General features: G+C 43.7%; 2 protein-coding genes across 2 annotated transcripts in view; both read right to left on the bottom strand.

The window, feature by feature from the left end:
• Positions 1-858: 858 nt before the first annotated feature.
• Positions 859-5,649, bottom strand: drgx (dorsal root ganglia homeobox; the record flags this gene model as incomplete). The annotated part of the gene is made up of 6 exons (XM_083696254.1): positions 859-1,241; positions 1,412-1,524; positions 1,950-2,125; positions 4,047-4,148; positions 4,554-4,654; positions 5,592-5,649. The coding sequence occupies 6 exons, from the start codon at positions 5,647-5,649 to the stop codon at positions 859-861; spliced, it is 933 nt and encodes a 310-aa protein (XP_083552380.1).
• A 2,092-nt stretch (positions 5,650-7,741) lies between these two features.
• Positions 7,742-11,900, bottom strand: part of ercc6 (excision repair cross-complementation group 6) — a 15,150-nt gene continuing 10,991 nt past the window's right edge. Inside the window, 7 exon segments of the mRNA XM_083695403.1 lie at positions 7,742-8,433; positions 8,598-8,676; positions 9,008-9,179; positions 9,368-10,081; positions 10,410-10,555; positions 11,360-11,454; positions 11,670-11,789. Coding sequence (XP_083551529.1) covers positions 7,990-8,433; positions 8,598-8,676; positions 9,008-9,179; positions 9,368-10,081; positions 10,410-10,555; positions 11,360-11,454; positions 11,670-11,789 — 1,770 coding nt within the window. The 3' untranslated portion in view covers positions 7,742-7,989.

Below are 11,900 nucleotides of genomic sequence, written 5' to 3'. Positions count from 1 at the left end.
GTCACAACAGGAGTAGAGTGATCCGGGTCTGCTAACACCACAGATGTGCTAACAGAGTGATAGCAACACCGCTGCTGTCTTTGTGTCTTTTTTTAGCCTGCAGAGGGTACCACGGATCAACATTGGCTTTAGAGTTAAATCTGGCACTTGTATACATTTACATTGATGCGAAAACTCATATGTCGACTAATATTAATGAACATTCTCACTGTCAGCTACATGAGTTTAATAAATGAATGAGTAGTTGGAGGACTATAGTCTTGGCCGTACAGCCAAAACAAGTGTGACTGCAGCTCTACATTGTGCTACATTACACATGTACTGCTTTACATGCATTACAGTAGTAAACAGATGAGCATAACATGTTGCATCTCTGAAATTTCAATATTTCAATAATAATGAAACGCAATATTCAATCCCAGGACCTCTCTCCTCTATAGGAGAGAGAAAGGAAAGAGTAGGAAAATGAATACAAATTCACATTATCAGCCAGGGTGAAAGTCTTTGTTTCACAAACTTCGTATTCATTATCCATCACTTAGAGTCCATGAAGAGTCCACGAAAAACAATGGAGCACCAAGAGTGACATATGTGTGCCTAGGGAGGACAAAGCCCCACAACATTCATCAATTCTCACCAACAATAGTAATAAATTACAATCAAATAAATATCTTTAATAGTTGTATCCATATTATATGATATCATCTGGATAGGTGCCTTCTCCCTGATGAGATGGGAATAAGTCTGTATTTGTGCTTCAAGGGAGCAGGATTAGGGTGTGGTAACAACAGGCCCAGTCACAACACAGAATCTCAGTCCATCTGTCTGTACATCCTCAATGTCCGTATGTCTGGCTCCTCATTTCTTCTCCAGGGGTTCCTTGGAGCAGTGTGGGTGCTTGTCAGGACCGTTGCCCTGTGCCGGGGCCTTGGTGGCTGGGCTGGGACTGGAGCTGCCGCCCCCAACTCTCCCCACTGCTCCAGAGACACCCACAGCAGGGCCCACTACTGGCCTCGCTACCCCAGCTCCAGCCATCCCAAGCCCAGACAGAGATCCTATCCCAGCCCCAGGCCCGTGTGCGGCCCCCAGCAGGTTGGCAGACTGCAGCACGGCCTCAGAGTGCTCGCGGGCCTTCATACGCAGGGCAGCAACGCTGGCCGTACGATTACCCTGACAACCGTAGGGAGGCAGGAAGGACAGGCCCATGGGGTCAGGAACACAGCAGGAGCACAGACCACTTCCTAATAAACAATGAAATGCAAAGTGAGTGGGAATGTCTCTGCACCAGTCAAACATTTCTCTAACATGTTCTCTTTATGCAAACATATGTTTGCTTGGACATCACTATCTCCATCACCACCAGTACTATCATCATCGTCATCACCATCATCATCATTATGTCCAGTCTTACCCTTCAGAGTAGCAACCTGGGACAGGGCCTGGGCATAGGTGGCAGTGTTGAGCAGGGTCCCTGGCAGACAGGATGGGAAGAATGGACCCCCAGGACCCACTGCACGGTTTATACTGGGACAGGAGAAGAGAAACAAGGGGGTTAGCTGTTTCAGTTGACATTTACATTGATTTACTACTAAACCCACTGTGCTAAGTATGATCACATCCGGGTTAAGTAAAAACGTTCCACTGCATGCTGACATTTAATTGGCTACATGCAACCATGTCACTTGATCTGTTCATCTATATTGGCGTCTGTTCCAACATTACAGGTTTCAAGTCAACAAAATGTGCAATGGGTGCAAAGAGGTGAATTTTCTATGACTAAGCTGCTGTCAACCTGGAGTCGATCTCCTTGTCACCAGCCCTCCTTCATTCACCACCTCCTCTCAGTCCCTCCTTCATCCACCACCTCCTCTCAGTCCCTCCTTCATCCACCACCTCCTCTCAGTCCCTCCTTCATTCACCACCTCCTCTCAGTCCCTCCTGACCCTCACCTCTGCTGCATCTCCAGTGGCTCCTTCTGTTTCCTGCTCTGGTCCACAGGTGACTGAGAGTTCAGGCTCCGGGATGGTGGAGTGCCACTCTCGCTCATCTGCTCCTTCCCTCCATCTGGGTCAGCACTCCCTCTCTCTGTCTTCCTCCATTTGGCTCTGCGGTTCTGAAACCACACCTAGACAGGTGGAGGAGAGGATGAGAGGAGGATGAGAGGAGGAGAGGAGGAGAGGAGGATAGCAAGTGTGCATACATGCATTCTCTTTCTTATTGACGTTATGATAAATTACTTATTTTTCATGTTGATGTGGTGCACTTTGTTCTACACTTCATATACTGTCCCTGTATGATTGATCTCTGTATTGTTGTGTCCCTGTCATACTGAGATGTATCGATTAACTGGCCGGTAACATTGTGAGCACTGAACTAATTTCAACTATTTGATTAATAAATTGTTGTTGTGCATGAATGCACCTTTATTGTTCCTTTTGACCTAAGGCTTTAGGATATTGTTTTGTATCTTCTTTATTTATCCAGGTTGGTCTCATATAGATAAACCTGTTCAAAGTGGACATGTGCATCATGTCTTCGTTTGCACCCATATTGATATGGCCTATAGTGTCTTATTATCCATCTCCAAAAATATAAATGTCATATTTGGTACATGAGAAGATAAGATGTTCCTGTATGTGTCAGACAGAAGCAGTTTGTCTGAGTGACTTTCTACAGTGACTTATCCCAAACTTCACCAACCCTACAGCTGAGAACATAAAGCCAAGTTCTTGTATCTTAATTGAATGAAGGTCATTGCCTATAACAACATTTAATTGAGCAATTTTTCATTATCATATTTTAATGACTTCCCACTGACAGTCGTGCTGCCTGAGAGAGAGCTATGATGAAGTCGTTTATTTCCCTATTTAGTGATTGTTTGACAACATCAGATTCGATTAAGACTGCGCTCACGCACGCATTAATCATGATGTGTGAATGGGGGTTAGAATCAGAACGTCTGCATGGGCCCGGCGCGCGGGATGGGACCGAGCAGCATGCCATTGTGCGCGAGGTACAATGATGTCAACAGCCAAACAAAACACGCGCATTCATTCGGCATAAAGAAAGGACAACAGTTTAGTGGCAGGACAACAATATAGCGAATAGACTTATCTCACCCTTGCACCTTCCAGTTAGAAGTCACGCCCCCCCCCTCTCTGAATGGGCTATAATTGCTCCATTAATCTCAATTTGCCGCGTGCTCTTAATGCGGGGGAGGCCCATTGACACTTTACAAAAAAGGGGGGCAACAACACTACAACAGAAAGGAAATGTATTTTCTAATAATAATGTAAGTTTAATATCCCTGCATACTGCGGCCGATTCATGTTCAGATTTAATAATAGAAATGTGGTAATCGGATTAGAAGGGAATAATTTGTTTACAATCCCTAATTTACAGCGCTGGATTCCATTATCACCCCAGCCGTTGGGTTTAAGCGATAGTAAGATGACCCAGGGGAACAAAAGGCAAACTATTATATTTCCCACAATTAGATCTGCGCGCACAACAAAACCCAAAAGCAAATCTGGAATGCTGGAAATTACATACAGGACACATAGAATTTAATTACATCTGGCCAAGTTTATAACCGCGCATATGTGCAGGCAGGGCAAGGGCAGAATATAAATTGCTAAATTTAAGGTGTGTGTGTGTGTGTGTGTGTGTGTGTGTGTGTGTGTGTGTGTGTGTGTGGGTGTGTGTGTGTTTCAACAACTACAACAATTTTATCTTCTACCCTATCTAAAAGAATCTCAAACTATAGCCTCTGCTTCTTTTTTCTGAGCTGCGGAAATGGATCTGCATGGATGATGTATTTTTTGTACCTTTGAGACGCGGACAAATTAGTGAAGAACATTATCGCTGGTTAATTATGAATGACCGATTAATCAAGCTAATCTAATATTCACCATTATGTTGATGTTATTAAAGTGCATCGCTAGAATGACAGAGTGGCTTAATTTACACTCTCTGGTCAAACGTGCTTAGAACGCTTTATGCACCTCTCCGTGCGTGTGGTGTTTCTTTGGGGCTCGCGCTCTCACCTGCACACGCGCCTCCGTCAAGTTGATCTTCATGGCCAGCTCCTCTCGGGTGAACACATCCGGGTAGTGGGTCTGAGCAAACACAGCCTCCAAAGCCTCCAACTAAGAATGAGGAAAAAGGTTAAATACAATGAGGGAAGTAACTGGTCATAATAGTATCACGCATAAATATGTTTTATATGATCGTTTTAGAACGAAATTCCAAAATACTCAAGATGCTGGTTGGCATTGAATACGCCTTTTGGCCCACTGCTTCAACATATATTTTGCAAACGCAATTCAAATAATAATAGAGTAATAAATATGCGTTATTGTTATCGTCATTATCATAAGATCTGATGATATTCTAACAATTAGCCTGTTATTAGTCTACTGGTTGTAAGAAAACATATTGGTGTTGCTGTAACTGCAAATCTCTTGCTCACACTAAATGTTTTCTGCTTTCGTTATTACAAATGAAGAGAGTAGCATTTCTGAGCAGTCTAGAGTTTTGTGATGAAATTTTACCTGTTGTAAAGTAAATGTTGTTCTATTTCTGCGCTGTTTCCTCCTTAGAAAACCGTCATCAAAATCACCTGAGTTGTGGTTGGCAAACCCACTGGTATTCACTGAAAAGTTAATTGAAAGATGTTATGAGAAATGTTGAAATTCAACACAATAAAAAATGCCTTATACAGCTATATCGAATAAAGGTTGCCCTAATTTTAGGCCTGCAACAATCGTACTTTTTTAATTAAACCACCCCGAAAAACTGAAACGAATAGTCTGAATGGGCCAAGCTATAAAGAGTTAGTTTTTTAGGATATGGGTAATTTGTTCACGCTCCTTTGAGACAGACTGTCATCAGTTGTATTACGATTAAGAGCATGAAACATTGATGTTGCTGGTCTGAGAGGCATGACACCGAACATCTGTGCCCGCAGACGGGACAAAACCCCCGCCTCTGCCCTGGGGCTAAACTGTCAGCGCTTCTCCCGCTTGCATGCACCATGTCATAAAATAAACAAATAATCTTTAAGAATTTGGGATTTCATGGAACATAACCCTAACCCACTGTCAAAAACAACCAAATCTCCTAAAACTGATCATAATGCCCTAAGAAATAATATTCACTTTCTGTTCTAGAAAACTTTTTCAATATTTTACACGAAATGGTTTGGCACATTATAGTCAACGGAAACGTCAGAGAGACAGACAGTCACACTCACACACACTCACACACTTTACTTGGCCCCACAAGTAACTATACATATTACTTAAATACGCAGTTTACACAACAGCCGAAATCTTGGTATCTATTTTGCTTTTTTCCAACACAAATAAGTCCACAAATCAGCATATTTCCCAAACTGAAATAGCCTCTTAAAAGTGTGGTTAAGGATGTGCAAGTGGGCTCACACATAAGTTGAGATAAGCCTACACACAATCACACAGAGCCCGCTACACACAAATATAGCATACTAAACACAAAACGGACACATTATTTTCTTTTGTATAATAACTCATAATTATTCTCTGAAGTTTTAAGGTTGTTGATATACTTACATGTGTTAGTCCGACAGCACTCCCCATCCAGCTGAGGAGGACAGTGAAAATAAAACATGGTGGGTTTTTCTTGGTTATCCGGACGGTAGCCTTGATGTCACGGATAAATCTGAAATACATTTTAAAAAACCTTTTCACTTTAACGGCATCAAATAACGAATCCAGATGTAAAGCTGTGATAAACGGGCCAAAATACAAGATTATGACAAAGGACCAAAAAAAAAGGTAAACGTATGGCTAAACTCCAAGAATGAGACATTATTTACCCGCTAATGTGACAATAAAAAGTAACCTAATTTACGTTACTGCAGGAACCACCACAACTGGTAAAGAGTAGCTATTATGTCCAGCAGTTTTCCTCGCCCGGTATAAAAGATGGACCAATATGATATGAAGAATATCTCCGCTTCTGTAGATACCTGCTGTGCTTGGGCTTGCCTGCTCGTCCAAGGGATGCTCAGAGGACGAGGAGTTGCTGCGAGTGTGAGAGGTACGGCAGTTCCACTTCTACTGTCAGGCGGTCAATCTCTCTCTTTGCCACTCTCCCGCTCTTGCAGTTTCACTTCCACTCTCAGCCAGTCAATTTCTCTCTCTCTCTCTCTCGCTCTCTCTCTCTCTCTCTCTCTCTCTCTTTCGGAGTGTCCAGATGTCTCTGTAACTGTCTACAGCGTGTTGAGGCTTTCAGCTCGTGCCTTTAGAATCTCAAGCCTAATTGGTCCTAATCGGATTATTGCGGCTTTGTCTCCTCAGTGTGAATGAGATCATGTGTGTGTGTGTGTGTGTGTGTGTGTGTGTGCGTGTGTGTGTGCGTGTGTGTGTGTGTGCGTGTGTGTGTGTGTGTAGGGGTAGGACATGGGGGCTACCCCGGGTGGCAAAAAAGTCAGTTCTCTCGGGTGCTACAGAATTCAAATATGCACTTTCAACCCAAGTGATTACACCGTTATTCAAGTGCTATTCCCAAACCATAAACAAATACATACACATATCCGGTGCACTTTTTATTTGGTTGCTTTCGCAGCCTATATTAAAAACGAAGATGACTACTTTTGGGTTTTAGATTGACTGTCGGGCCGGTTAATTGCTCGTTAGGTGGTTTAGGGGGTCCACTTTACAAGGGGCTGCGCGTGCGGAACACTCGCAAGGCCAACATTTTGATTTTGTTCACAGCAAGGGGTCCTGCGATTTATTTCGCTTCCTCGGATAAATGATCTGCAGCGGGACCCTTTCAATTAGTTTTAAAGCGCATCTGGGACGCTATAGCGCAGACGCCTGCGTCTCTGAGGTAGAGGCAAAATGAGGCTGCGAGTAGCAGCTGAAATTTGGAAGAGGAGGGCGGGATTGGATCAAACCACATAAAGTGCAGAAAAGCCCGTCTAATGGCGCGTAATTGGTTCTGTAATATCATTACAGGCGGATAATGGCCAGTTACAGGGCCCCGCGCTATTAAGGGTTTCCCTGGCGTACAGCGTTTATGATATTAAAGGGGGAATATAATGATATTTTGGTTATTAAATGCGCGTAATTAATTTATGCACCGCTGAAAATAAAGTTCTTATTATGACCTCGACGAGACAATTGAAATCAAATAACTGTTGATAACTTTATCACAATATTTGGTCTAGACGTCGTTACTCTGACATGAGTGTAGCCTATTAGAGACAGGCAATCAGCGACTATGAACAGACAGCATCGGACTTCTACGTGAGAAATGTACAGTGTGAAACAGCTGCTGTCATTCACCATGCTATTGATAGAGTAGCGAGATATAGGCTACCTTACGCGAGAGCGGAGCAGATCAGCACCATGGACAGCTCTGCTGCTGAGGAGCGCGCAGTCCTAATAAACGTTCTGTGATTTGTACAAATCAAGATCTAAAATAATAGTTGTTGGCTTCAAGACTGCGCATAGTTTACCGTATATGACATATTGTTGCTGAGGATATCCTGAATTTAATAATAGATAGGCCCTATTCTAAGATAAAGGCTTGAAACGACTAATCTTGCTAATTCAAAAGAGCTTCTCTCAGAAAGGACATATACATGTGAGCTGTGGTAGAAGTAAGCATACTCGATGAGAAATATCAATATCCAAATCATTAAATCTGTAACAATAAATAAATGAGAAAAGACAAGGACAATGACATATTTCTGGAGGTTTTATTTCCATCATTATGAAATGCACATCAGACCTATGCATGTTTTTTTAAGCATCTACACATCCCTACTGACAATAGAGGAAGAGGTAGATTATTGATTTTGTCAACTATTAAGATTTAGGAATGCCCAGAGCCTAACCTATCTTAGCCGAGCAGAGCCTCCCCACATTAGCTCCCTCCTCCTCCTTTCCCCTGTCTCCTCTCTCTCTATCCCTCTCTCTCTCCATCCCCCTCTCTCTCCAGTCAGCGGAAGCTCTCTTTCAATCTCCAGGTCCCCTCCTGTCCTGGTTGTCTGCGGAAGTCACAGATGTTCTTTAGCAGTTCTCTGAATACAGGGGTCTGTTCCTTGGTCAGCCTGGGGGTGAAATGCTCCAAAACTTCCTTAGTGCTGGCCTGTCCATCCACAGAGGCTTGGAAGGCCACAAAGTTACGCAGGTCCACTAGCAGCTCATCATGCTCTGTGGGGGGAGCAGGGGAGGCATGCACACCTCCGTCATCTTCCATTTCTTCTGCTTCACCATCTTGGCTGGAGGGCAGGCTGAGGTGGTTGCGAGTTTTCATCTTAGCCAGCAGAGACGAGGAGGAGAGTAGGACAGGTACAGAGTCACCCCCCTCCATCCCCTCCCCACTGAAGTGGCCCCCAAGATTGGTCTTCTTAGAGATGGACTTCTTTAAGATGGCTGCATCCTACACAGAGAGAAGGGGGGGGTGATACTCTGAATATAGAACATATGCTGATCCTAGATCTGTGTATACTGTACAGTCAGTACAGTACAGTCTCTCTGGTGAAGTGATGTGGTGTTACCTTGTATGTGTCTGATATGAGGGTGTATGAGGTGTGACATTGTTACCTTGCATTTGTCAGGAGTGGGTGCAGATGTAGCAGAAGGAGTAGACAGGAGAGGATTCTTCTTCTGACCAAACCTCTTCCTGAGAAGGGATAACACACGTTAGACTACAATACCCATAATCCTCATGACAACCAGAGGCAATCCAACTTCCACTATAAACACCGCCAACAAATATGGCAATTTTTCTGTTGCAATCCATCGCAGCACTTTAGTTTAGTTTATTTGACAATTTTGAAAACAAGCACATATAATACAAAAACCTACGTGTATATGAATAAAAACATCAACACAATAAATAACACAATAAAGTCAAATACCATATAGTCTACATTGCTCCTAATTGAAGGGGGCAGGGAAAGTGTGTGTGTGTGTGTGTGTGTGTGTGTGTGTGTGTGTGTGTGTGTACGTACCTGGCTGGTGGTGGTGGCGGGGTTCTGTTATAGGGAAGTCTGCATTGCTGGCGTGACACCTTCAGGGCTCTCAGGGCTTCTTTTGCCACCCTGTTGGCCTCAGCCTCCACCAGGACAAAGTCTGGGTTGGACGCCTCCATGATGGAATCATGCTGCATCACACTGTGGATACCTGGAGGCAAGCAGGGAGGAGAGGGTTAACTAAAATCACTCAACATAACAATCATGTCAGGCTAGAAACTAGAGTTCTTAAATGCTTATTTCTAAGGTCTTTACCAACTTTTGTAATGTTTTGTGGTCTCAATACATTCATAACAGGTTTCTTTGCATGGTGTTTCCGCTGTGCTTGTATGGATGTACCTGATTTCTTGAAGAGCTTGGCAAGTACGTAATCATCACTCTTCTTCTGGTCCTCTTTCTCCAGCTGATCCTTGTTTTCCTCCTCCTTGTAGATCCTCCTCTTCACCAGATGGGAGATGTGGTGGCCCTCGAAGCGAGCGTCTCGTGAGCGTTTGTGTTTCTTGTGTCTGTGTCCCTCCGTGTCTGCTGGGTCACAGTGTTTCCTCTTCTCCCTGTGCTTCTGAGGGCTGGGAAGGCCTGGGTCTCTGTCTCTGTGTCTGTCTCTGTGTTTATGTGAGTTAAGACTAGTTACAGGTGAGTCTCTGTGTTTATGTGAGTTAAGACTGGTTACAGGTAAGTCTCTGTGTTTCTGGGGCAGGTTGGTGTGTCTGTCTGTGCGTGTGTCAGGGCTGTATATGTGGGAGTTGTGCTCTGTCGTCTCTGTAGAACCAGAGTCTGTCTGAGAATGCCCTGGAGGAATGTCTGGTTCTGCTCCTGCCCCATCCTGATTGGAGCTGTGGCTGTCTGTTAAACCGTTGGTCCTATCCTGAGGGCTGTTATTGTGGAGGGGGGCATTCTCATGTACCATAGCAGGAATGTGATTGGTTGAGGACTGTCTGTTGCCAGTCGAGGTGGCGATGTGATTGGTTGAGGAGTGTTTGTGAGGGAGGTTAGACCTCAGGGATGGCCTTGGTCTCACAGGTCTCTTAGGAGCCTGGACGTCAGAGCCCGTACCTACACAGGAGGGACCAAACACAAGAGACATTGTTTGTAATAATAATAATCTACATTCTTATCACTTGTTTAATGGGTGCAAAATAATCAACATTGCATAATAATACTGATGTGTAATTATGAGTTAGTGATAAAAGCTCATTATCATCAGTGGTCCCTGGGTAGTTTTGGTCAGTAAATTGCTAATGTGCTAAACTGGTGTGCTTCTATGTCATTGTAATTGAACATTAACGTCTTCTTCCATATCTACAAGACTAGAATAAATAACATTCAGTGAAAAAACCTCCAACTCCTACCATTGGGACTGTGAGTGTGGGTGGTATCTGACCTGCGAATATGGCGCTGGTTTCAGTTCCCTGTGTTCCGTCTGGGTTAGACAGGGTAAACAGCTCATAGATGTCGTTGGACTTGAAGAACCGTCTCTGTTTGGGGTCCTTCAGAACTCGGTTGGTCAGGAACTGTTTGAAGATTTGCCTGGTGGAAAAAAACACAGAATCTAAAGAATCAGTTTGCTGCTTCCGAGGTTGAACAAAGATAGTCTGCTCCTCCATAAAACTCACCCTGGACCCATGACAGCTGGAGTTATCATCTAACTGTTATCTGACCCAAGTTCAACAGCCAACCCCAGTCCCAACCCAATGTTACCCCAGTGAACTGTTTCGCTGATGGAGGAGGAGATTGGCCAATGTCATTGCAAACCAATACAGACTAAAGGCATTGCCTTGAAAATGAAAAATAATCCCAATTGATATCACGCCATACACAAATTTGCCCCAAAGACCTATACTTGTAACCCCACCTGCCCAATGTTACCCTGCTGAACGATTTCTCAGTTGGAAGGATAGATTGGGTCATACGTTAGGCAGAGTAAATGACTAAATCAACATACAAACAACACTTCCGCTTTTTGGACTGGCCTCTTTGGGAGTTACAACCTCCCCTCACCCAGCTAGAGCGATAGTTTAAGAAATCCTAAAACGGCAGTTAGCATATTTGTTTTTGATATCTAATAACTGAGTAATGCTTTTCAATTAGCAAAAGCTCCAGCACACGATTATATCGCCAATAATGGTGAGCTATGCCATCAGAGGATAGATATCAAAACAATTTCAAAATTCAACTCAAGAAATAGAATTGCACTGCAGTATTTAAGCAGTAACAATTTTTTTTGGTGTGTAGTGTAAAAATGAACTACTACAATTAGACCATATTATCCTCACACACAGATGGCTTCTGTCTTCAGAATCACCCCCCTCTCTCCCTCCCCTGGTGTCTCACCTGTGGTAGATTTTCTCCTCGATGGTCCCTGCGGTCAGCAGTCTGTAGACAGTCACATGCTGCTTCTGACCAATCCTCCAGGCACGCTCTCGCGCCTACACACACAGTACTGGTTAAGACATGAGCAACTAGTTCCACATCGGTGTGAGCCACACTCACACCAATAAGCTCAATTGAACAAATTCATAAAATCTAATATTTTTCATGGATATGCCCCCACTCCTGACAAGGATAAAAACTGTTGTGGGAATTTAAATTATGATTAAATCGTGTTATCATCATCATCATCATCACCGTTGTGTTCTCATACCTGTGTGTCAGTGCTGGGGTTCCAATCCGGGTCGTAGATGATGACTCTGTTAGCTCCAGTGAGGTTGACACCCAGACCCCCCACTCTGGTGGTCAACAAGAAGATGAAGATGGACTTGTCCTGCGGGACAAGAAGAGATGGAAATGGAGAAAACTATAACAATGGGGGTCAAAGCCTTATACTTCACTTTCACTCAATGATCACATTCATATTTGCTGACAATGTACTGTT

This window comes from Argentina silus (assembly GCF_951799395.1).
Source record: "Argentina silus genome assembly, chromosome: X".
Lineage (NCBI taxonomy): Eukaryota > Metazoa > Chordata > Actinopteri > Argentiniformes > Argentinidae > Argentina > Argentina silus.
Note: the sequence above shows the minus strand (reverse complement) of the source record. Positions and strands in the feature narration are given on the sequence as shown.